The sequence below is a fragment of the Babesia bigemina genome (genome assembly GCF_000981445.1).
Source record: "Babesia bigemina genome assembly Bbig001, chromosome : I".
Classification (NCBI taxonomy): Eukaryota; Apicomplexa; class Aconoidasida; order Piroplasmida; family Babesiidae; genus Babesia; species Babesia bigemina.
Genome location: NC_027216.1, coordinates 1,843,737 through 1,868,303, shown reverse-complemented (window position 1 = coordinate 1,868,303; position 24,567 = coordinate 1,843,737). Strand labels below are relative to the sequence as shown.

At 51.0% G+C, this 24,567-nt stretch overlaps 10 protein-coding genes across 10 annotated transcripts; 5 read left to right on the top strand and 5 right to left on the bottom strand.

Moving 5' to 3' along the window:
* Positions 1 to 224: 224 nt before the first annotated feature.
* On the bottom strand, positions 225 to 974 carry BBBOND_0108390 (hypothetical protein; the record flags this gene model as incomplete). Its single annotated transcript, XM_012911273.1, has 1 exon — positions 225 to 974. One exon carries the CDS (start codon positions 972 to 974, stop codon positions 225 to 227), a length of 750 nt encoding a protein of 249 aa, XP_012766727.1.
* A 5,841-nt stretch (positions 975 to 6,815) lies between these two features.
* On the bottom strand, positions 6,816 to 8,366 carry BBBOND_0108380 (REGULATOR OF CHROMOSOME CONDENSATION, putative; the record flags this gene model as incomplete). Its single annotated transcript, XM_012911272.1, has 4 exons — positions 6,816 to 8,092; positions 8,134 to 8,187; positions 8,223 to 8,262; positions 8,298 to 8,366. The coding sequence occupies 4 exons, from the start codon at positions 8,364 to 8,366 to the stop codon at positions 6,816 to 6,818; spliced, it is 1,440 nt and encodes a 479-aa protein (XP_012766726.1).
* Positions 8,367 to 8,794: 428 nt separating this feature from the next.
* Positions 8,795 to 9,787, top strand: BBBOND_0108370 (DnaJ domain containing protein, putative; the record flags this gene model as incomplete). Its single annotated transcript, XM_012911271.1, has 7 exons — positions 8,795 to 8,819; positions 8,854 to 9,030; positions 9,070 to 9,248; positions 9,284 to 9,468; positions 9,504 to 9,556; positions 9,682 to 9,721; positions 9,760 to 9,787. 7 exons carry the CDS (start codon positions 8,795 to 8,797, stop codon positions 9,785 to 9,787), a joined length of 687 nt encoding a protein of 228 aa, XP_012766725.1.
* Positions 9,788 to 9,906: 119 nt separating this feature from the next.
* BBBOND_0108360 (hypothetical protein, conserved) lies at positions 9,907 to 10,485 on the top strand (the record flags this gene model as incomplete). The annotated part of the gene is made up of 5 exons (XM_012911270.1): positions 9,907 to 10,064; positions 10,099 to 10,219; positions 10,255 to 10,298; positions 10,339 to 10,406; positions 10,445 to 10,485. The coding sequence occupies 5 exons, from the start codon at positions 9,907 to 9,909 to the stop codon at positions 10,483 to 10,485; spliced, it is 432 nt and encodes a 143-aa protein (XP_012766724.1).
* A 92-nt stretch (positions 10,486 to 10,577) lies between these two features.
* BBBOND_0108350 (cell division control protein 2 , putative) lies at positions 10,578 to 11,842 on the bottom strand (the record flags this gene model as incomplete). The annotated part of the gene is made up of 6 exons (XM_012911269.1): positions 10,578 to 10,718; positions 10,756 to 10,925; positions 10,963 to 11,096; positions 11,134 to 11,293; positions 11,521 to 11,664; positions 11,704 to 11,842. 6 exons carry the CDS (start codon positions 11,840 to 11,842, stop codon positions 10,578 to 10,580), a joined length of 888 nt encoding a protein of 295 aa, XP_012766723.1.
* A 559-nt stretch (positions 11,843 to 12,401) lies between these two features.
* BBBOND_0108340 (glutamyl-tRNA synthetase, putative) lies at positions 12,402 to 14,533 on the bottom strand (the record flags this gene model as incomplete). The annotated part of the gene is made up of 9 exons (XM_012911268.1): positions 12,402 to 12,557; positions 12,593 to 12,861; positions 12,903 to 13,306; positions 13,342 to 13,470; positions 13,513 to 13,653; positions 13,695 to 13,804; positions 13,841 to 13,925; positions 13,968 to 14,054; positions 14,091 to 14,533. 9 exons carry the CDS (start codon positions 14,531 to 14,533, stop codon positions 12,402 to 12,404), a joined length of 1,824 nt encoding a protein of 607 aa, XP_012766722.1.
* A 229-nt stretch (positions 14,534 to 14,762) lies between these two features.
* Positions 14,763 to 16,109, bottom strand: BBBOND_0108330 (TRANSLATION elongation factor, putative; the record flags this gene model as incomplete). Its single annotated transcript, XM_012911267.1, has 1 exon — positions 14,763 to 16,109. One exon carries the CDS (start codon positions 16,107 to 16,109, stop codon positions 14,763 to 14,765), a length of 1,347 nt encoding a protein of 448 aa, XP_012766721.1.
* A 1,425-nt stretch (positions 16,110 to 17,534) lies between these two features.
* On the top strand, positions 17,535 to 18,881 carry BBBOND_0108320 (ELONGATION FACTOR 1-ALPHA (EF-1-ALPHA) protein, putative; the record flags this gene model as incomplete). The annotated part of the gene is made up of 1 exon (XM_012911266.1): positions 17,535 to 18,881. One exon carries the CDS (start codon positions 17,535 to 17,537, stop codon positions 18,879 to 18,881), a length of 1,347 nt encoding a protein of 448 aa, XP_012766720.1.
* A 561-nt stretch (positions 18,882 to 19,442) lies between these two features.
* On the top strand, positions 19,443 to 20,748 carry BBBOND_0108310 (ribonucleoside-diphosphate reductase small subunit, putative; the record flags this gene model as incomplete). Its single annotated transcript, XM_012911265.1, has 6 exons — positions 19,443 to 19,535; positions 19,595 to 19,764; positions 19,802 to 20,063; positions 20,180 to 20,456; positions 20,494 to 20,609; positions 20,647 to 20,748. The coding sequence occupies 6 exons, from the start codon at positions 19,443 to 19,445 to the stop codon at positions 20,746 to 20,748; spliced, it is 1,020 nt and encodes a 339-aa protein (XP_012766719.1).
* A 264-nt stretch (positions 20,749 to 21,012) lies between these two features.
* Positions 21,013 to 24,563, top strand: BBBOND_0108300 (DNA mismatch repair protein, putative; the record flags this gene model as incomplete). The annotated part of the gene is made up of 7 exons (XM_012911264.1): positions 21,013 to 21,831; positions 21,869 to 22,261; positions 22,303 to 22,563; positions 22,601 to 22,891; positions 22,929 to 23,349; positions 23,387 to 23,596; positions 23,632 to 24,563. The coding sequence occupies 7 exons, from the start codon at positions 21,013 to 21,015 to the stop codon at positions 24,561 to 24,563; spliced, it is 3,327 nt and encodes a 1,108-aa protein (XP_012766718.1).
* Between the last annotated feature and the right edge of the window lie 4 nt (positions 24,564 to 24,567).

The window sequence follows — 24,567 nt, the reverse complement described above, 5'->3', positions numbered from 1 at the left end:
ATACCTTGTCGTAGTTGATGCACTTTGATTTACTGAGTGAGATGCGATGCCATATCGATATGCACTGTGGTTTGCAATTGTCTGACAAGCAATATTTGATGGACATCAATATGAGCATATGAAATGTACTACATTAATACGGCAGTTTCTGCTCTATTGAAAGCGTTGACTACGTGAAGCTACATTATCCTTGTACGTGAATCGGAGTAGCGTTTGTTTACGTTTCAATGTTTCATGGATCCCCGTACCATCCAGCGTGTTTTGAATAGTCCGGGGCGGTTGGCGAATGAGCGGCGCATCTTATCTACTGCCTTCAGCGCCTTGTCACGCCACATCAACCAGACGACGATGTTGACTAGTATGATTCCAATGACGGGGCCACCTATGGTGCACTGTAGGAAAAACACATGTTGGCCGCATAATGTGCCGCAGTACTGGCACTTCGCGCGGCAGGTGCCGGTGGTGTAGTAGATTGTGTTGCAATTTTTGCCGAGGCAATCGCCACCTAAGTGCTCGTCACAGTAATACTTGCCCGATTCATAGTCTTTGCTTCCGCTCTGTTTGTTTTCCTTACACTTTACGCTGTGTTTGTCCTCTCGGTTGCATACTCCAGAACAGTCGTTAAAATCACACCAAGTACAGCAGCCACAATTCACGCCATTGCATCCACAGTTGCAAAGGAAGCATATACATCTTTTTCCCGCTTTTTCGGTGTTGCATATCTCCTTGCATTTGGCGCAACCGTTAGATGTGCTCTCGTAACAACGCTTTTTACCTTCTCTGACCGCATCATCATTCTGGCACCCGCAGTCGCAAACGTTGCAATGACATCTGTTTTTTGTGGAGCACTTTATTTTTTTACACCCCGGACAACCGGGTATACAGCAGAAGTATTCTGCGCTTACGCTCCATCGGTTGTTACATCCAAAGCATGTATTCTCTGCTGTTTTCCCATCCGCTAACTCCGCCGCCATTTCTGCCATCCCTGTAAAGCGCTCAACAACGTGCCCAGAAGGCGGTAACAGTTGGCTGTGCAATTCCTCAGTCACCGCATCAGCAATTCATGGCAATGTGCATCAATTTGTGTTTCATGTGTAAAATTGTGTAGAATCTGAGGTGCTTTCACGAACCTGTGTATAACATGCATAGCACTATTGGTAAGGGGGACCACTGCAATTTCCCTTATGCTTCGTACGCAGAATCTTATTCGTTTCACTATATAATCGCTTTAATTATATTCCTTTTTAGAACTGAAATGTGAAACGTAAGTTGGTGTACCTCGCCAACTCCTGTAAGTGGCGCGGGGCAACATGATGTGATGAGTAATTATGGTGAACTGTCTACTCACCATCTTAGCTACATCTGTTATGAGCATATGGGTTCGGGCGATAATCATATATACCTGCTGTCATTCAGCCGAGAGATCCCAAACCTCTCCTCGAAGATACAATGTATAACATCACCTTGACGTCAACAGTTACGGAAAGCGGAGGTTGCGTTCTTTCGCCATCAATGTCATCAGTGTCGTAAGATACACCACAGTTTCAAATTAATGCTCATATCGGCCTTTGCAAGGTCGATTAAAATATAGACGCATTTGTTATGCAGCTGCTTATGCCTTGTTACCAATCAGCTATCTGCTACGATCAGCACAGACTAGCACAGCAATGAAGACCAAATGCCTGACAGAATGTTGACATAGTGCAGTGATTTTTAAAGCATTATGCTCCACTATTTAACATTTAAATTGTTTGACCAGTGGCTGCAGTCTTATGCGGAACATTGTTACTACGCTATTGTAAAATCGCTGCTATTTGCCATTTGGTGGCATTCGTAATGTATTGGTATCTGCTGTCTGGAGAAGTGCTAGAGTCATTTATAACGTCTCAATTCGTGTTTCCACACAACAGCAGCGGCAACAGTGCTTGAAGCAGGGTTTAGTTAATCTGATCAGATGAAGAGGAGTAATGCGATTTCTCACTTGAGACAACATCACAATCATATTGTATCTTAAGCCCTATGATAATGCGCCTCATATTATGGAATGTCTCATCGCTGAGTGGGTCACACCTCTAAGGTGTCTTTTCAGTCCGGCTGTTTGGGGGGGGCATTTAATGCGACAAATCATTTTTCAACAGTTTCACACACGAATTACATATACCCAAGTGATAATAATATTCGGGAGTTCTAATTGGCAGTAATTAATACTAAAAATAGCTTTCCCCCAGGCAAACCACCCACCATAGTCGATGTGTTTCTAACACGGTGGCAGAATTGGCGAACAATCCATGTGACTACAGGAACATATTTGTATACGTCTGCTGTGTGGTGATCACTGAAACTTAAATATAAGTAGAATCCGAATTGTCCAAGAGCTCTCTGGGGTTTAACTGGTGCACTGTTAACAAGGAGCTAGTACTGTTCCCCAACCCAATGTTAGATAAGACAATAGTACGATTCTATCCGTAAAACTGTCAAGCCAGATCACAATGACATATCACTTGACAGCCAACACTTTTCATAAACTATCATAATCTTATTCCATCAACGGTTGCTTGTCATTATAGATCGAGGTGGGAAAACTGACAACCACTGACAAGGCCGATGCTATGTGACAAGAGCATAACACTGTGCGTACTATCAGTGATGATATATGGCAACTGATCAATTGTATCATAAAGGTGAGCGAGTTGATTGATGACGCGGCCTAAGAGAAGAATCTTAAAAATATTTTTGAACCCGAAAATGCTTGCTCTGATAATGCACGTAAGCGTCGTATAGTTCAATCGATTATGTGATTTTCTATGGTGCCAACAGAGGAAACCAGTTGGCCATCATGAGCGAAATAACCCCCAGGATAGGTCATCAATACACAAAATAACACCAAGAAAGAGACTAGGTGCGTAAAATACACATCTTGTGATATTGGTTGCAGACCATATTGTTGTTGGAAGACTAATATTTGGAAAGACACGAAAAGTGTCAGCCTTCAGCGTGAAGTTTAATCCCAGACTTATGAGATGGTCATCAACGCATGTTCCAACGGACTACTAATTAGTCTCACTGATCACTCTGTGAATTCATGCTCTATTAATAGCGTATAGCAGCATGATCGTATTATTCAGCATCTACATTACGCAGTGTCTACATTCCTCACCTCGCGTGACTCAGTTGAAGTAGAGTAATGGAGACTAGGGTTACGGATTACAACAGAACATATTACCATATTAAATATTGTGCGATATAACTAACTTTCATAAACAATAGATGCAATGAAGTCTGTGGTGTTCCACACTTACCCACTGTGCCATGCGTATTCAACACAGGCTATTGGGGAGCACTCAAGGTTTTGGACAATGACACGCTGCAAATACTATATCAAAACGCACTGCTGTCTAGATATGTGATGCTGTAACAAGGATATTCCATAATAGGTGGCACAGGTATCTGATTTTGTTTTCCTTTGTTGAGAAGCTTGGTTGATACATGCATCGAGGGAAAATGTCTGGAGAGACGTGTGGATGTACACAAGGAAACTGTAAGACTACAAAGAATCAGTGTTGCGTGGGGAATAGTTGCAAAAAAGAACAACAATGTAAATGTTGTCCTTGTACGTGTTTAGATACAGGTAATAGGCTATTTTGTCAATGCTGCCCCTGGTGTTGTGACGAATGCAAGAACTCCTCATGGTGCTTGATATGTCGCTCCAAACAAATTAAACGCTCACCTTTTGGGTATAAAGGTTGTAATAATTGGGTTTGCCCATGTGAAGGTTGTAATAAGAGCAGGACGCCAATGCTTTGTTGTTTATTCGGCGTTATTTTATTCGCAATATTATTCGGCTTTGCTGTCTACCTCTATAAGACAAAGTCATCGGCTTACATCATACCCAAAGCGGTCTACGAGTGGACCGGGTACACTACGACTTACTCCGGACTTGGAAGCAAAAACCTTTCATAACTAATTCATTGCGTTGGCAGTCCTATCAATAACATCGCATTGTAATCTACTTGTATTATCACATACGTTTAATGATACGCTCGGTTTACACTCACGGTGTAATGGCAGCGGTTCTGGATAGACACCGGACATCGGTTAATGATCGCAACTGCAACCAAGTGAAAATGATTTATGCAAGGTACCTGATTAAAACCTCAAATGATTTCACGAAACTCATGTTGATGCTTGCCATTGCCGCAGAACGAATTGTGTAATGCTTCAAATCGCCATAAAAGCTGCTGAATACTAGACGAACGCTGTTTGTTCTTAACTGTGTAGTTTATATCTGTCTTACAATTTAAACAGTTGCTTTAAGACCTCTGGTGACTAATCATGCTGAAAGTGACGACAGTAATAAATGTAATGTCGACTCGTGTGCGTTGCGCTGGCACAAGGTTAGAAACAGTACAAGACATGAATTGTCTCTCGTGATTATGGTAGTGGCTGTAATGACGTGATTCGCAGCTGGTGCGTTACCAGTCCAAATATTTGTGCTCCTAACCATCCTCTTTTGGTTGGGTTGTGTTTACTGAAGGAGTACTGATGTTGGTTTATAAACTATGAGGTGTATTTGACGAGCCACCCCTGATTTCTGTTTCATCCACGAATTATATCACTGGTGAAAGGGTTTACTGCGATATTGACATTGATCGCCTTTGAGCGTTCCCTTACAAGGATAACTTGCATCCTTAAGCAGCTCAGATACAATTTCAATATCGCAACGCAGTATCATTTGCCATTTACCGATTTCATATAACTTTGCCTCGTATAAGGCATTGCACCCATGACTGTTTTAGCGCTCGTATATGAGGATGAGAAAGTCGCCCGGCTGCTACGATTTCTTTTAGGTTCCAAATTTATTACAAGGCAGATCCTACAACGGCACTACGAATATAGAACAGCATCAAATACATAACATACGAGCAACATATGAGTTAATCATCTGAGCATTTACATTGCAATACGGCGCCTGAGTTGTAGGTATCATGGAGCGATTAAGTAGTAGCTCCGCACCGTGCCAATCAGGTGCTTGGCTATACACGGCAGTAGGTGACGAGTGCAATATTAGGTGATATAGTAACCTATTTTTCATCTGAATGGATGACGTGTTACTGCTTAGGTAAACGGTAGGGTAACGCATAATTCTAAGACTCCCCGCCTTTGGTGGTAGGGCACGCCACAGAGAAGCGCCATTTCAGGATGCGATTACATGTGGCAACTAACATCGTCATAGTCAATGGCAGATCGCCAAGACATGCGGTGGAGCAGTTAGAGTGTGGCACGCAAGCACTTGTCGGTGATATTGAAAAAACAATCTTGTATTTTGGACGGCTTCACCCCTTGTTATCTGAGTTATGATGTCCATATGCCTCATATATGCACTCAGAAATTCTGTGGGTTCACACCATGCAAAGGTTGTGAGATCGGGAATAACCCTAACCCCAGCACAATGCGGATGGCATGCCAGATGTGTCGATATGGGCACTGTACCTTGTCAGTTGGCTGAGGGTGTTCGAGGTCGGAGGTACGTTTTGCGTTGCTGTGCAGGGGTGATTTGCAATTGTGTTTTGTAGAAGATGACTTGGGATGACGCAAAGCATTATGTTGGTGGCATTATTGGCGTCATTGCCATAATAGCCCTCCCTGTATTGGTCATTTACATCATGGGTCAAGTTTATAACGTAAGCCTTGGAGAATTTTTCGCGAGACTACGTGATGGATTCCGTGACTCCAAGCCTAAACTCCAATAATCTCATAGCCTATCCCAGTTCACATAGAATGCCTCTAATTATGTCACATCCGGTGTCAATATGGCATCATAATTGAACTACATATAGGGTGTCGAATCAAAATGAACATTTGAAAAGCCATGGTATGCAGAGTGCAGGCATGATATGGTTATGCCAATTTCCTTTACATTGTTTATGCATCTATTCCCAATTATACCTTAAATTCCTTTAGACAGCGTGCAATGTGTTCATCAACTAAGTGTTATCTATAGTATGTCTCAATCTATTACTGGATCACATTGGTCCTATTGGTTAATGGCCAATCACTATTTTGGCATCGACCCATGTCTTCGCAACTAGACTGATTATATACTACCTTTATCACGAACGTGCCACTGTTTTAACAGAAGTTGGATGGATGAAGGCGAATTGCTATTGTTAAGACCGAAACGTGTCGGCCACATGTCTCACATTATCGTTGTCTACTAAATCGTACACCTTCATGACGTCGAACCGCTTCTGCTGCACATCACATTCTTAGGTCGTAATAGTTAGACATGCGTGTGATTGGCTTACACCTCACTGCTGAAGTTGTGTGGACCTTTGGGGATACGTAGTTAGTACCACTGTAATAATACTTCCTATAGCTTGCGCTCTGTACATGCCGTGGCGTATGGACTGTGTCTACTTGATGTGGTAGTCTTAAATCCCGTCCATATTTCGCAACTTTTAATCTCGCATCTTTTGATGAGTGATCGAACCCCTCAAACGTGGGACAGCTAACGAACGATTGGACCGTGAGAGTTTCGCCCAGCTGTTACGTTCCGGTGAGTCAGCATACAACATTTACATCGCTATAGATTTAACTAGCATCTTACATCTATACAGATAAAGTAGAAACATTACAAGATTGTTGTTACGTGCTACCAAGCGTAAAGTGCACGTTGAGCACAAATGACCGTTGTTTAACGCAGCGTACACTTCACCAGCACCACATGTTGCAGTTGATCAGCTCTAAGCGGCGTCGTTGGCGAAATATCCAATAAGCATATCGATATTTATGACGGTGCCGCACGTTGAAGACCATCACTTGAACAGCTGTATCGGGAAGTACGCCTCACCGGAACCTTCTTCGTTAGTTGGAGTTTCTCTAATACGGGGCGTGCCTTCAATGCTCGGCATTTCTTCTGCGTCAGGAACTAGGACAACCGTCGGGGGCAGTTCCTCACTGGGGACGATACCCTCTCCTGTAACGACGACCGTGTACCCCGCTGCAAGTCCCAGGCACGCCACCTTCTCGTGCAGCAGAGCGTAGATCAACTGCGGGTGGCTGCAGCAGTTCTTGAGGCCAGAATACGCCGACACTCCCGGCTGGCGTTGTTGCTGTACCAACATGTCAACGGATGATGTGAAGATGAGCTTGTGGCCCGCCGAGTTGCCCCAAGTAAAGAGCTGGTTTCCCGAGTTTATACACGCCGAGTGTCTGGGCCCGCATGCGATTTTGCTGACTGGGAACGACGAGTCCGAAAAGTCGATCTGCAGCAGTGACGAATGGTGACACGGTGGAACGCCGCACTGTCCATACATATTTTCTCCCATCGACCACACCTTTCCACTCTCGTCGAGCAGCAGTGCATGACGGTCGCCAGTTGCAACGCTGACGACGCTGTGGACATGGCGGAGCTTCAGGAGTGTGGGAAGCATGAAATATGACGACTCATGCTTTTTGCCGAGGCCCAGTAGTTCGCCGTATGTGCGATCACCCCAGCCGTACACGGTCCCTGTATCTGACACCGCCAAGCCGAAGCTCTTTCCCAATGCCACTTGGCGTATGCGCGCTTGGTCGAATGTGTAGAACAGCTGCGGCCGCTGGATCTTCTCCCCAGAGAAGGAGAACCCCCAGTGGTACAGCGACGTGCCGGCGTCGCACGCACAAACTGTAAGCGTCTGGTTCACGCTCACCGACCGGCACTTTGTTTTGCTTCCCATGAAAACAAGCTCCTTGGGGCTGCTGGTGGTGAACCCCTCCTGATGGCCCGCCACGTCGTTGCGCCCCCAGGTAAACAGGCTCCCTCCAGACGCGATGGCCACGCAATGGTACTCACCACACACAACCTCTGTAACTGTGGGTATGTCCGATATTGGCGTGGGCACGGTAACGCGCCGTAGCGAGGCGCCAAGACCGAGCTGCCCGTAATCACCCCGGCCCAACGCGAACAGCCGATGGCAGCTCGACAAGAGCATCATATACGACGGCCCACATGACACACTTGCGATACGGATGTCCGGTAACTGGCGGTATATGGTCGGCTCCCAATCGGCCTTGGCATGGGACTTGTCGGCAGGGTTCGCTGCCGGGCTATCTGCAGCAAACAATTGCATGACTCGGCCAGTAGACACGTACCCCCCCATATGTATATGACCGTGCGAAGATCTTTGTAAGCCGGTACTCGGTGGACTGCGCGGAATAATCGGTTCGACCGCTTGACCTACTCTGGCCGGTAGTGATGACCGGTTGCGCCTCGACTGTGACCTAAAATTTTGTAAACGCTTCCGGCGACAACCTACCTGGTTCACCGCATTGTACGCCGTGGACTTGCTCCAGATGTACGCGGGCTGGTTTGAAGACGCTGCCATCGCTTCCGCTCGTAGACGACCTTCGACACACGCCAACGGACACACATCAGCTCATCGGCGAAAAATAACGCCGATGTTACAACAAACAATCTACATTCATAATGAATATATAGTAGTCCGCCCGGGCACGTTGCCGAGCCTTCCAGACTTGCACGTTACCCGTCCCGCGACGACGACCGGCGTGCAGTACGTGCAGCCAAAACACCTCGCAAGTGGCTTAATGACGCATGAATCACGCGTATTTCACACAAAATCTGCTTGGAGATGTGGCTGACCAGCTGTATCTGACCCCGGAGGATGCCATCATTGCACATTTTGCCACCGGCCGACCGACCCGGGGCTCAGTAGGCGAGGGCCTTTAGAGCAGCTTCGTAGTATATTCTGCAGGCAGCGCAGTGCGACGGTTGCCGAAGACTGGCTGCGCCTCTATGAAGAATTACTACGCCATACTAGGTTGGTTTCACCGGCGAGAGGCACAGTTGCTCAGACATCGCGAAGACAGCGACCCAGAAGGAGATCAGGAGCGCGTACATACGAAAGGCCAAGCTTTACCACCCCGATGTGAACTCCACCCCTAACGCGGCTGCCCGGTTCAAGGAGGTCCAGGAGGCGTACAACACGCTGTACGACCGGGAGAAGAGGCAGGCGTACGACGCATCTCACGGTGGGTAAAATAACTCGCAGATTCTTCACTGACATGCAGCGTTCGGGAGCGCCTCGTCTGCCGCTGGCAGCAGGACCGCGTCGTACCCCGGGGCTGGCGGCCGGGGTTCGCGGTACCACCCTCACCACGACACATCCAGCAGCTTCGAGGACCAGTTCCGCGCGGAGGCCGAGCAGCTGCGCCGCCAGTGGCATGAGATGGAAACCGACAAGCTACGGGTGAGTTGGAATTGCTATAGTTTGACGTGGCACAGCGTGGAGCTGAAAAATTCAAGACCACGTTCACCAGCGATGGGTTTCCGGGGGGCGTCCGCTTCATCCACTTCTTCTCCTTTACATCGCCGTATAAGCTGAGGTTCATTTTTTACCTGCTGCGCAAAATCGCACCGCTCATCATCCTTCCGCTGTCTTTCCTGTTTTTCTGCGCGAGCGAGGTCATGTGAGTCCCCCGGTCTGGCGATGTCATTGACGCAGGTCCAACATCGCTCGCAAGAACGCGAAAATCCACATTGTATACGACTCCTACGGTGGGTTTCAGGTTGTTTAAGTGCCCTATTTCGTGTTGTGTTGCGGAAGATAGGCTAAGCTCAAGTGGCCGACAGCACCTGCATTCCATGCGACGTTACTGAGAAGGCATACACAATTCGTTCAGGTCGTGCCTACACATACGACGTCCACGGGCGCCGCTGCAGGTACGTTCGCTTAGCTGCTGCCGTCCACTCAGGTGTAGGCTGCCGGAATTCGACCGGAGGCAGTGAGAACTGCGGCCGGGCACACACCTGCCGGCCATGGGCCGCAACGCGCGAACAACTGCGCCACAATAAAATGCTAAATTATGATAGTCGAACAGTAGCTCTACCGTGATTGTCCGTGAGCCATGGCGCCGCCCGAAAGGGCCCAGTCTCTGCTGCAGAGGATCCTGCGCCGCTCGCAGAACACGCCTCGCATCCTCTGGTGGCAGGCGAGCGAGATCCTGTACAAACTGCAGCGCCGCCAGCGCAACGACGTGAAGCAACACCCATGTGTGGCCACTTGGTAGGTGCCGCAGCGTGGCGGCCACGCCGCCAAGCCTAGGGGTGACTGTCTGCAGGCACAAACTGGTTCGCTGTATGCGCCGCTTCCCGCACAACGCCACAACGCGCTGCGCCGGCGAAGCGTCCCGACACTACCAGTGTACCGTCAAGAACGATGTGAGCTTATCCCTCTATGAAACTCACTGCTGCAGGGCTGGACAGCCGAGGACGGGGTCAACTACGCGCGGATTCTCGAGTCGTATGTTTGCTCGCCAAAGGTTGCGAATCCAACTCAGTTTCGACATCTTCGACACACGGAAACCGGCTGTATTCACCGCGGAGGAGCTGCAGCGCAGCGGCATAGGTGGGTGCTCGACGGATGGATTCACAAAACATTAATAGCGGTGACCAACAACTTTGTGCCGAATAAGCGATTTAAGTAGCTTTAGTAGATTCGGACGGGCATTCCCGTTCACAAACACACGCCGCAAGTTCGCGGCTCACTAATATCGTACACTTCGCCCAGTCCCAGGAGTCATGGTTGCGCACCCCTATTTTCGGGTAGATCGTTGAAGTACTCGTGGCACAGGGCCTCTCTTGCCGAGATGCGCTGGAAGGGGTCCAGCTGCAGCATCTTGGAGATCAGGTCCACACCGGCGCCACTCAGCTTGGGGACCTGCACAGTATGGGCCACGGCGGCGACGGCAACTCACAATGGCGCTCCACGGTTGGCGCTCGAAAAAGCCGAAATCCGGATTGTACGCGGGAAGTTCAAGCACCTGTGGCCACGTTATGATGTCTGGGGAGCCCAGGAGCTTGAATATTCGTTTCAGCTGGTCCTGCTCGGATACGCCCGGGAACAGGGGCACGCCGTTGATCATCTCTGCGCAGCGTGTCGGGCAGGCGCTCGGCCAACTGACCTGCGAAGATGCAGCCGACGCTCCAAATGTCGACCTCGGTGGAGTATTTCTTGGAGCCCATGAGCACGTCGGGGGCGCGATACCATAACGTCACAACTTCGTGCGTGTAGCTGCGCACCGGTATGGCGAACGCCCTGCCAGCCATGAAATCCGAAATCATCTGTTACCTACCTTGCGAGCCCGAAATCCGCCAGTTTCAACACTCCTTCACGGTTGATTAATAAATTCTGGGGTTTTAGGTCACGGTGCAAAATGCGATGGTCGTGGCAGTAAGCGACTCCCTTCAGCAGCTGGTACAGAAACGACTTTGCTGTAGAGGACTCGAGTCCGCCTGAACACATGATTAGCAGCTATTCCGGTTAAATATTCTCAATGATAAGCACTTTACGGCGTGGTTAAAGCAGCCAGCTTCGATTGCCGGAAAGGCGCATCGAACACCAAAGCTAGACATTGCATTGACACAACCGCACTGCGACAGCAAAACTGGAAGTCAAACGCCGGATTAACAACGTGCATAGCACCGTGAAGCGGCTTGCACAAAAGACAGATAAAACTTACCATCGCACACGTCTAGGAGTTTCTTAAGGTCCTGATCGAGGTATTCGAAGACCAACGTCAGGCACTTGTCGCTGTGGATAACGTCGCGGAGCCACACGATGTTGGGGTGGTGGAGCTCTTTGAGGAGGCTGATCTCGCGGATCGCTGCAACGGCGTGACTGCGGCAACGAGGCGATGACTCACCGGTGCTGGGAATGCCTTCATCCTCCTCTTCGACTCGTATGTTCTTCAGCGCAAAGATATCGCCGTGGCTGTTCTGCGCCTTGTACACGACACCATACGTCCCCTCCCCGATCTTCTCCATCTTGTGGTACCGCTTCATCTTGTCTAGCGACATCGGCGGCGCGGCGCGCCGCCAAATTCCAACCTACTGCGCAGAGCGGCCAGCCGCCCAGTCTCCGCGCCCCTCGACAAGGTGAAAAATTGCGGTAAAAGCAAGTCGGCAGCCGTGGAAGGTTGACGGTATTATTGGCAAGCTCGCTCCGACAATCACGACATCACAGCAGCCGCCTCAAAAACCGGCACGGTAGGCAATTAATCTCACGTTATCAAGACGGATATTTTGGGCAAATGGTCCTGCGCCGCACACGTCTCCATGAGCTGTGCGTAATACGCAGTGCCATCGTAGGTCACGCGGAATGCAATCGATACGCAGCTGGCTCCACCTGGATCGGTGACCAACGTGCGTAGGCTCCTGGAATAGCTAGTCACAGCCGCAGCGTCGGGCTCAGGCTAACCCAGCGCGGCATGTCTTCGCGTGCCTTGGGGCATACCAGCTCCGGCCGCGCCGCGGTCTGCACACGACGTCGTGTCACCGCGGCTCGGCGGTGTTCACGCCACCGGCGCACCGTGTAACTGTCACGCCACACACATCGACGCAATTATTTCGCACTGGAATTTCGTGATCCGGGTGAAAATAGCCGTTCGGCCACTGGGTCAGTGGCGGAGGAGTCCACCTGAGTCAGTCGCCGAATCCGCTCCCGCAGCGGCACGAAACCCGCGACTGACAGCATTTCGGCGACTCGCCACAACTCAATCTGGTCAATCATGATCCGATAGCTGGTTCACCTACCAGCGCCGTCAGTGGCGGCCCCTGCGTCTCACCGGTGAACGCGTGCCGGACCACCGGCAGGTGGTCGTGGCCTTCGATCGCGTCAAATTCGTCGCTGTGCAGCATATCGTCCATTAGCTTGTATAGACATTGCCCCAAGTCGCTGTTACCGGTTGCGAGGTTAGTACCGTTCAGTTCAACCCACCTGGCCGCCACGAGCTGTTGCGCCCACTCGGTGAACGTGTCTAGGAACTTCTGCGATTCGTTGTTAAGGAAGTACCCTCCGTATCCTGCAGTTCGCCGCGTGATTTGATCGCACTATAGTTCTTACCGTAGCTGTCGGGGCCCACGAAGCGTGGAGCCTTGTAACGCAGCGACGACTCGATGAGTGACACGAAATCCCGCATTGTGTCGACGCCCTTCTTCAGCACGGGTGGCGCGGCAGTTACCAGGCTTAGGAACTTATCAGCTGGCATGGAAAGGTCTAGATCCGATGCCTCCGATAGGAACGTACGTAGCTGGTCGACGAAGGCGAAATAGGGCAGGCCGGTGATGTAGTTTCGGTTGAGCCACTTTAGCTTGGCCATGTCGAAAGATATTGGCGCCGTAGATAACAGGTTTACGTCGAACAACTGCGCAAGTTGATCGAAATCGCGGCATTCTGGGTCGTCGGAATACTTGGTGCCCAGCATTGCCAAGTAGTTCACAATGGGCAGCTTGCAAATACCCAGGTCGCTGCGAAGTGATGAGGTGGGCCACGCAAAACGTACCGCAAGTCTGATATTTTGACTGCGTCTTCTGAGCGCTTCGCAAGTTTGGTGAGGTCCTTGTTCCGCATCAGCGCGCAATGAATGTAAGTCGGCAGCGCTGTGCCCACTGCGTGCAGTACAGAAGTTTGCCTGGGATTATTTGGGCCGCTCGATGAAATCACCGGTGCTCACCATCGCGTGTTGGTCAGATGGTCTACGCCGCGGATAACGTGGCTAATGTCGTGGCGGTGGTCGTCCACGGCACATGCGAAGTTGTACGTCGCGGTGCCATTTGACCGCAGCAAGATTATGTCCTCGTTAAACTGGTCGTTGCTACACAGGCATACAATACACTCAAAATGTGTACAACTCACCGCAGGCGAACGGTGTATTGCATGCCACTGAGCAGTTTTGCGTTCACGCTAGCCGCCTCGAGGTGTGAACACTGCTTATCATAGCTGAGTTCTATTCCTCGCTCCTTTACCTGCGCAAAGTGTTTGGCAACGCGATGCTAACTTACATTCTTCTTCCGATTTTGTACCTCTTGCTGCGTGCAGAAACAGCGATAAGCCTTGCCTGTCTGCAGCAGCAGATCAGCCACTTCCCTGTCACATCGTGTTCACCCATCAACGTATCACGAAACACACTTGTAAACATCCTGCCTCTTAGATTGCTGGTACCCTTCCGTCTTGATATTGCCTCCTGGGCCCTCATCCCACGAGAATCCCAACCATCTAACGAGGTCATGTCAAACCGCACGTTCAACTAACTTTAGGTCTGAAATGATGGTTTCGAAAGATCCGCTTTCCTCTCGAGCATCATCCGTGTCATCAATTCTCAGTATTAGCGTGCCGCTGTGTTTGCGCGCGAAGAGGTAGTTGTAGATGAAGGTCCTCAGGTTGCCAACATGGAGCCTTCCAGTAGGCGATGGCGCAAAGCGGACACGGACACCCTTTAGCGAGCCTTTAGTCTTTACCGACTTCGCAGATACATCTGGAACGTCTTCATCGTTGTCGGATTCTACATTGTTAAGTGCATTGAGACGCAATGACGAGGAAGGTTTATGGACAGATAGAACAAACGCCGCATTTCGGACGACGGTGGCATTCCTGCTTAACGATACAGGCGAGTTATGACGTGCAGTAGATATGGCATCCACGTTAAAACACAAATGAGTAACTAGGAAGGTAAAAACAACGAAGCAATGATACATGGCTTGCGCGGCGAATCCTTTCGCGCGCCGTTATCGCCGGTCGATTGGCGTCCAGTCTGTAAGCGGCGTGTGTGAAATAGGCTAGTGCCAGATTCCGCCGCGCTGAGCGCCCACACCTCACGCATAAGGCGGCAACCAGACAACACACGCAACGCGACACACTCAGTAGAAGGAACCCATTAAGCTGACCTAGCAGCAGAGTTGTAAAGCCCCTAAAGGCGCAACATGTTTACTTCTTGGAGGCCTTCTGGGCTGACTTGGTGATCTTGGCAGAGGAACCAGGCTCCTTCTTCTCGACGCTCTTGATGACACCGACAGCAACGGTCTGCTTCATGTCACGCACGGCGAAACGACCAAGGGGAGCGTATTCAGTGAAGGCCTCGACGACCATGGGCTTGCAAGGCTTCAGGACGACCATAGCGGCGTCACCGTTCTTGATGGTCTTGGGGTTCTCCTCAAGGGCCTTACCGGTACGCTTGTCCATACGGCTGGTGATCTCGTCGAATTTGCACGAGATGTGGGCAGTGTGGCAGTCAACCACAGGGGAGTAACCGGCCTTGATGGTACCAGGGTGGTTCAAGATGATGACCTGGGCGGTGAAGGACACGGCGGCCTTGGCGGGGTCGTTCTTGGAGTCAGAAGCGACGTGACCAGTGCGGATGTCAGAGGTGGACACGTTCTTCACGTTGAAACCAACGTTGTCACCAGGGCTGGCAACATCGATAACTTCGTGGTGCATTTCGACGGATTTGCACTCAGTAGTGATCGGGTTGGGGGCGAAGGTGAGGACCATACCGGCCTTGAGCTGACCAGTCTCCACACGACCGACAGGGACGGTACCGATACCACCGATCTTGTACACACCCTGGAGGGGAAGACGCAGGGGCTTGTCGACGGGCCTCTTCGGGGGCTCCATCATGTCGAGGGCCTCGACCAAGGTCTTGCCCTTGTACCACGGCATGTTGGTGGAGCGCTCAACCATGTTGTCACCCATGAAACCGGAGATGGCGACGAAAGGCACCTTCTCGATGTTGTAACCGACCTTCTTCAGGTAACCCTGAACTTCCTTCTGGATTTCGCTGTAACGGTCCTCCTTGTAGTCGCACTTGTCCATCTTGTTGATGGCGCAAATGATCTGCTTGACACCAAGGGTGAAGGCCAAAAGAGCGTGCTCACGGGTCTGACCTTCCTTAGAGAAGGCAGCTTCGAAACCACCAGCCTCGGCGGGCACGACAAGCATAGCAACATCGGCCTGGGAGGTACCCGTAATCATGTTCTTAATGAAGTCACGGTGACCGGGGGCGTCAATGACGGTGTAGTAGTACTTGCCAGTTTCGAACTTCCACAGGGTAATGTCAATGGTGATACCACGCTCACGCTCGCTCTTCAGCTTGTCCAAGACCCAGGCGTACTTGAAGGAACCCTTACCCATGTCGGTAGACTCCTTCTCGAACTTCTCAATGGTACGCTTGTCAATACCACCGAGCTTGTAGATCAGGTGACCAGTGGTGGTGGATTTACCACTGTCGACGTGGCCGATAACGACCAAGTTAATGTGGGTCTTCTCCTTCGGCATCTTGTTTAAGGTTTAACGATAGCAAACCTGCGCACAGTTAGCCAGGGGTCTAATGGAGTGCGAAGCGACACGATGCCGCAAAATGGACCATACACCACGAGTCACCAACCACAGTAATGCAGCATTGCTGCGAAACCGTGGTCTATTATACACACGCAAAACGGGTGGCCACGACCGACTCGTCTACACCCATCACACCCACACGTAACACCAAGCGGCGATGCTCCGAAACTTACAATATAATAATATTGATTGAAGCTGAATGTTGCCGGTCGCAAGCTATCCTGGCCAATACTTAATTAGTGGTGATGGCGTAAAATGACACGTCCGATGAGTGTTGTGGTGCTACCCCGCATCAATGACGCCTCATATTCAGTCGAGGGTGTGTCACCTTGCGTATAAGGAATAATGGCGTTTCAATAGTGTCAATTTGATATTCTGTATCCCTATCATCGATTTGTCACTGCATTGCCGGATATGTGCTTCTACGGTCATACGACGTGAAAAAGCTGCCCGCGTCTGACGTGTATTCCCGTTTTCAGAAACGGCACAGCGGTGTTTTTCATGTTTTGTCACGATAACATTTATATTGTAAACTTCCGAGAAGCTATATTATTTCCAGCCATGGTTCGGAGCCTTGGAATAGCTGTGACCATAGCGTTCTGACGTAATCCCATGATAGACATATGAGCCCTACAGAGTACACAATGTACTTGTTAACTGTAGTATATTGGTAAAAGCTATATCAAAAAACCGTGAGCTCTAAAGCGTGAGTCACATACACAGCCTCGCAGCTCTGTCATCAACTATTTAAACGCAATATAGTCGTATATCGAAAGCACATAATTCGTGCACATTTGGCTACGAAGTGATCGATTATAAACAGAAATGTGTGCTCCTGTTATGCCTTCTTCATTCGAAGGGTGTGCGATGCTGTATTGTTACCGCGTGATATGGTCGCAGTAGGTTTATAAAGAGGATCAGACCATTCTGCCAATTTGTTTTCAAGGAGCGTCATTTAGCGACAGTTGGATTCTTGTGTTACTACCACTATACCTTCGTCACCCTGAACACTACCCCACTGCATCCTCACGCCGTATATAAAACGAAAACACGGTCACTACCATTAACTAGCGCTCTGCCGGTAACAGTTGTATTAAATATAACTGCACTCCAGCTCATTCATATTGTAAGTTTCGGAGCATCGCCGCTTGGTGTTACGTGTGGGTGTGATGGGTGTAGACGAGTCGGTCGTGGCCACCCGTTTTGCGTGTGTATAATAGACCACGGTTTCGCAGCAATGCTGCATTACTGTGGTTGGTGACTCGTGGTGTATGGTCCATTTTGCGGCATCGTGTCGCTTCGCACTCCATTAGACCCCTGGCTAACTGTGCGCAGGTTTGCTATCGTTAAACCTTAAACAAGATGCCGAAGGAGAAGACCCACATTAACTTGGTCGTTATCGGCCACGTCGACAGTGGTAAATCCACCACCACTGGTCACCTGATCTACAAGCTCGGTGGTATTGACAAGCGTACCATTGAGAAGTTCGAGAAGGAGTCTACCGACATGGGTAAGGGTTCCTTCAAGTACGCCTGGGTCTTGGACAAGCTGAAGAGCGAGCGTGAGCGTGGTATCACCATTGACATTACCCTGTGGAAGTTCGAAACTGGCAAGTACTACTACACCGTCATTGACGCCCCCGGTCACCGTGACTTCATTAAGAACATGATTACGGGTACCTCCCAGGCCGATGTTGCTATGCTTGTCGTGCCCGCCGAGGCTGGTGGTTTCGAAGCTGCCTTCTCTAAGGAAGGTCAGACCCGTGAGCACGCTCTTTTGGCCTTCACCCTTGGTGTCAAGCAGATCATTTGCGCCATCAACAAGATGGACAAGTGCGACTACAAGGAGGACCGTTACAGCGAAATCCAGAAGGAAGTTCAGGGTTACCTGAAGAAGGTCGGTTACAACATCGAGAAGGTGCCTTTCGTCGCCATCTCCGGTTTCATGGGTGACAACATGGTTGAGCGCTCCACCAACATGCCGTGGTACAAGGGCAAGACCTTGGTCGAGGCCCTCGACATGATGGAGCCCCCGAAGAGGCCCGTCGACAAGCCCCTGCGTCTTCCCCTCCAGGGTGTGTACAAGATCGGTGGTATCGGTACCGTCCCTGTCGGTCGTGTGGAGACTGGTCAGCTCAAGGCCGGTATGGTCCTCACCTTCGCCCCCAACCCGATCACTACTGAGTGCAAATCCGTCGAAATGCACCACGAAGTTATCGATGTTGCCAGCCCTGGTGACAACGTTGGTTTCAACGTGAAGAACGTGTCCACCTCTGACATCCGCACTGGTCACGTCGCTTCTGACTCCAAGAACGACCCCGCCAAGGCCGCCGTGTCCTTCACCGCCCAGGTCATCATCTTGAACCACCCTGGTACCATCAAGGCCGGTTACTCCCCTGTGGTTGACTGCCACACTGCCCACATCTCGTGCAAATTCGACGAGATCACCAGCCGTATGGACAAGCGTACCGGTAAGGCCCTTGAGGAGAACCCCAAGACCATCAAGAACGGTGACGCCGCTATGGTCGTCCTGAAGCCTTGCAAGCCCATGGTCGTCGAGGCCTTCACTGAATACGCTCCCCTTGGTCGTTTCGCCGTGCGTGACATGAAGCAGACCGTTGCTGTCGGTGTCATCAAGAGCGTCGAGAAGAAGGAGCCTGGTTCCTCTGCCAAGATCACCAAGTCAGCCCAGAAGGCCTCCAAGAAGTAAACATGTTGCGCCTTTAGGGGCTTTACAACTCTGCTGCTAGGTCAGCTTAATGGGTTCCTTCTACTGAGTGTGTCGCGTTGCGTGTGTTGTCTGGTTGCCGCCTTATGCGTGAGGTGTGGGCGCTCAGCGCGGCGGAATCTGGCACTAGCCTATTTCACACACGCCGCTTACAGACTGGACGCCAATCGACCGGCGATAACGGCGCGCGAAAGGATTGGTGTTCGTAGCTACCGTGCAATTAAGAAATATAAAAGTGGCACGCTGTGTAATCTGCTATACTCTAAACCCAGTAAATTATGTGACTTACGGCGTCCAGCAGTCGGACTGCCACCGTTGTGTAACAGTTTTCCGGTCCCCATTTGTCTAACAGGAGTTCGCTTCTTATACCGCGTTGCATCTGCGGCGAGCGCAACTCACGAATAACACTACACATCGTTGGATATTTCGGTAGTGAAGATTCCAACTCAGCGCTACTTAACACAGTCGGTGCCTCCGTACACATTTTGGCAATGGTTGCCTTGAAAACAAGACTGACGCGCGGAATCTAAGTAATCGAGTACCATGGCACGTGATGCTGAGTGCGAGCAACTGAGCAAACGCATGAAGGAACTCGAGGCGGATGAGTTCCTTCTGGTGGAAGACGAGACTAGAACGGTGAGTTGCGCCGACGATACTTTCGCTCGACCACATGGCTGATACTCACACCGCCGCAGACTTTGTTTCCTATCCGCTATCCGCAATTCTGGGAATGGTACAAGAAGGCCCAGGCCTCCTTTTGGACGGCAGAGGAGATCGACATGTCGTCAGACATGAAGGATTGGGAAAAGCTGACTGATGGGGAAATGCACTTCATTAAGAATGTTCTTGCGTTCTTTGCTGCCAGGTAAGCAATGCCCTGAGAGATATATTCACCACTGCAGTGACGGGATTGTGCTTGAGAACCTTGCGCTGAGGTTCCTCAGGGACGTCAAGCTGCCGGAGGCCAAGTTCTTCTACTCGTTCCAGATTACCGTCGAAAACATCCACTCGGAGACCTACAGTCTGCTGATTGAGCAGTACATCAAAAACGAGGCGGAGAAGGACAGGCTCTTTAGGGCCATAGACACCATCGATGCCGTGCGCGACAAGGCTGTCTGGGCGGCCAAGTGGATGACAAACGACAACTCGTTTGCGGAGCGCATTGTAAGTTGCGCGCTTTAGTGGCAGTTTTGTGATTCGGCTGTTGTTTGGGGTCTATTTTGGCGTGTTTACCATGGCTGATGGCCCAGCAAGAGACACACCAGTTTACTTTATTACAGGTCGCTTATGCCGCCGTTGAAGGTATCTTCTTCTCGGGCAGTTTCTGCGCCATCTTCTGGCTCAAGAAGCGCGGTTTGATGCCGGGGCTGACGTTCAGCAACGAGCTCATCGCAAGGGATGAGGGGCTGCATGCCGACTTCGGATGCTTCATCTACAAAAACCTCAAGCACAAGTTGCCGGAGGACCGCGTTCAGCAGATCATCATGGAAGCCGTCGCCGTTGAACGCGTTTTCATTTGCGACTCGCTGCCATGTGACCTCATCGGAATGAATTCGGGTTGGTCGCCTAAACACACGTTACACGAACCGTGCAGTCGTCATGACGCAGTACATCGAGTTCGTCGCCGACAGGCTGCTTCAGGCGCTGGGTGTGCCCCCAGTGTACAAAGTCAAGAACCCGTTCGACTGGATGGACCTGATCTCGGTTCAGGTAAAAACGCGCCAATGGTCACTCATGGCGGTTGCAGGGTAAGACCAACTTCTTCGAGAAGAGGGTCGGCGAGTACCAAAAGTCCGGCATCATGGCGAACGTGGAGGAGCAGAAATTCGCCACCGACGCCGACTTCTGACTGTTGCGCAGGTGATGCAATAGTTATAAGTTTGGCGGCGCAGTCGTGTTTTGGCGATTGGCGTCGCAGCATCTATTTAACGGGCATTAATGTGGCATTAAAATCGGCTGGTAGCACTCCCTGTTCGCTGAATCTCGCCAGTGTATTTGCGCGCTGCCGAGATGTGTACCGCGGTGTCGCGCTGTCTAACATGGGCGCTGACACCACACATCGACGGTGCTAGCCGTCACATGCATTATTTGTGCCATCGTAATTAGCTGCATTATGCGATGCCTGCTGCTGCGCGCTCTGCTGGCCGCACGGCCGGGCTTCCAGTGCGGTGGAAGGCACGGGGCCTTCCTCTGTGCTAAACGCGGCTTTTCCGCCGAACGGCCCGTAGATAGAGGAAATGGCACATTGGAAACCCATCTAAGCGGTCTTGCGAATGCGCAGGCGCGGCAAATAGTGGCTCAGATTGCGCAGAAGAACCAACATCTCAGGACGTCCAAACCGGCTGTCCTCACCGAAGCGCTAGAGCTTGCAAAAGCTGAGCACCCAAATTGTGTCATAGTGACGCGGTGCGGCGAATATTACGAAGTACATGGCACGGATGTCGCTCTGTGTATCGAGTACTGCGGCCTCCAGCCGACAGGAGTTACTCCGCACCTCGAAATACCACCTGACAGGTTGCCGCATGCCATTGAAGCACTTCGGCGCCGTGGCATCGGCATGGCGATATACGATTATGTCACCGCATTGGAGTCGGAGCACGAAGATGATGAGCGTTTGGTGCTGCGAAAGTCGCTCGTGTTTTCCCATGAAGCGCAACCAACGGACGGTCACGTGACACATGACCGTCAGAGCACTGATTCGAATTTCACTGGCTCTGCGTTGGGAGTGGCACACAACAGGTCGGGATATAGCGTGTCGGTTATAGATCCGGTGAAGCGCACGGTCGAGGTCAGGGATCGGCTAACCTTTGCATCAGCGCTGTCGCTGCTCCAGACAGATGACTGCCGGGTGGTCATCTTCCAAAATGGGAACACGCACGTCAAAAAGCTGCTATCACAAGTCTCTACTGCGATACACTATGAGCCCTTGCAGGTGAGACACCCAACTTCCGAGCCGCCAAATTGTTTAGGGGCATAACAGCACCAAGGCCTTCCACGACGCTGCGTGCCGCAGCATTAAAATGAGGCTGGAGATGCGTGGCAGCTTCAGAGTCATAAACACGGCAACTTCTCATATGGAACGTATTCCCCTTGATCTCGAGACCGCCTCCGTATTGGGGCTGGGTGACGGCGGCGGGACGGGCACTGGCAACACCAACGGACTGCACCTCCAGATGCTACCGGGGAATGCGCCCGTTTACATGAAGCGCTACATGAGGTTCATGCTTGCGCAGCCGCCGCCGGCAGAAGTGGCCGAAGACGTGAGGTACGTCATAGGCAAGCTAGCACAGATGCAGGTACCCCTTGTTGACGCCAGGCCGGTGTCACCGTTTAAAGTCAGGTCCCTAATATCGCAGCAAAGGGTGAGTAATGCGGTTTGGCTGACTAGCTAAGATGTGCGCAGGTAGACGTGACTACCCTGCGCGATATCGAGGAGGCCCTCAAGGGGTTCACGTATTATGCGAAGACACTCGCTCCGGGTATATCGAAGCGGGTGAACGCGATAGCCATTGTGGATCTCAAGCTGAATTACAAGCTCGCGGAACTGCTGTCGGATGCGGAACGTTGTTTGCAAATCATCGATTCCGCCATGTCATTCCCACATGAAATCGATCATGTGGAACCTACGGGCATGGACGCCATAGACAGCCTTTTCAGGCGATCAGTGAGTTGAATAGGCGCATAGCGTGACTTGAGTGCAGGAATCGTGCATGAAATCCGTCAAACAACACCTCCTGTTGCGGGACCGCAAGCAGGTGGACGAAGCTGCCTTTCAACTCCTGAAGGCAATTGCCGAAGAATACATGACAGTTCCGCAATTCGAGGATCCAAACGGCAATTCAGTGGCGAATAGGGGCTCTTTGACCGCCTGTATACGGAAACACTTGGAAAGCAAGGCAGACAGCATCCCGAACCTAGTCGTGAACGACCACTTCGTGCTTCTCAATGCCATCACTGACACGCCGGATCACACCATACTGCAGACGACAGAGGTGGTTCACTGTGCAATTGCATATAAAATATCTACAGACTGTCGTCGGCAATAAGCGAGTCAGAGGGTACACGAGTAGGCGCGTGACTGACGAATTACGCAATTATCGCAACAAATGTGCCATTGCAGAGGCCAATGCCAATCAGACGCTCAGGCACATTGTTCGATCTCTAGCGCCTCACACGCAAAGTATCGTGATATGCTCGCACTTCCTGGTTGTCGTTCAGACGCTGGCAGGGCACGCGGGCATGGCGGTGCCGAAAGGATGGACTGTACCGAGCTCCCCGAGCACGGGAGAGCTGTTATTGAAGAAATTCACGCCGGCATTCCTGCCTCATGACGACGTGATTCCCTTATCATTAAAGCTCAACGGGACGCATGTTTTACTGGGACCTAACAACTCAGGCCGGAGCACTCTCATCGCATCAGTTTTGGGGGCCTGCATATGCGCCCAAAGCGGTTGGTGTTCAGGCGCACCAACATAAACAACTTGCAGGTTTGTATCTGCCGTGCGCTAGCGGGTCAAAGGTGCCGAAGTTCACGAACATCGTCTATAATTCGCCCCTGAGGTACAGTGGCACCGGGGACGTGTCGCCGTTCGAGTACAACATCAACGCCATCGAGCACGTCATCGCAAAGGCTGACAACCGCAGCTTGGTGCTCATAGACGACTTGGGCGCGCATCTGGATGCATTGCAAGCAACAGGTAGTTGGCGTGGAAGACGGCACATATTTGCGCAGCCTTCGTTGCCGTTGTCGTACAACGGTTGGCACAGACGGGCTGCACCTCCATCATTGCCACCAACGTTGGATCGGACTTCCGAGGGCATGTATCGAATGCGCATTTCAGTAGCATTGTCACGAGCAACGGGAACATGTTGCTCAGTGAGGCACGGTGTTTAGCCACCCCGTTGAAACACGCGTTCGAGAATAGTGCCTTCCTCGGACAGATCCAGCAAGAAATGGACAGATACGTGAACCAGTCAAGTTCAGAAATACCGGCTGTGAATTCACACCGATATGGGCGCCCCAACATCGACACCTCGGCAGTGTCGCAAAAAAAACGCGCATGCTTCGAAGATCTTATAAGAGAGATGCCATCTGCGCTGCGAGACGCCGCAGATATACTCTGCGCGGCGTTTGAGGAACTGTCTACCAGCTCTATCAGAAGTGCGGTGGTCCACATAGCAGCGGGCTGCATGCCGCCGCCCATTCTCAGTAACGTGCCCGTGACATATGCTATCATCGTGCCTTTAACACCGACGGGGAAAAGTCACGAAACAGAGTTGGATACGCATGCCGATGCGTGCTTTGCCGAGGGAGAGTTTAGTGCGGCAGTGTACGTGGGAGAGACTGGAAACCTGGACGTCAGGTTGAAAGCGCACAGATCGAAACCCCTGTCGACGGTTGATGAGTACATGGGCAAGACGTACATGAACCATGAGCCCGAAATGACTGCATACCTGCAGGCAAAGAGCGGTCTCTCGCCCGAGAAATCTTCGCAGTTACTCAATTGGCAGGCCTCTCACGTGTTGGCGGCGAAGATGAACACCAGAAGTGATGCGAAGGTGACCGAACGCAAACTTATTAAAAGGCTATACAACCACCAAAACAAGCTGGTGCTTCTCTCCCAACGCGACGGAGTGTATCGGGAAATGTCGGCAGTTGACTAAGGCA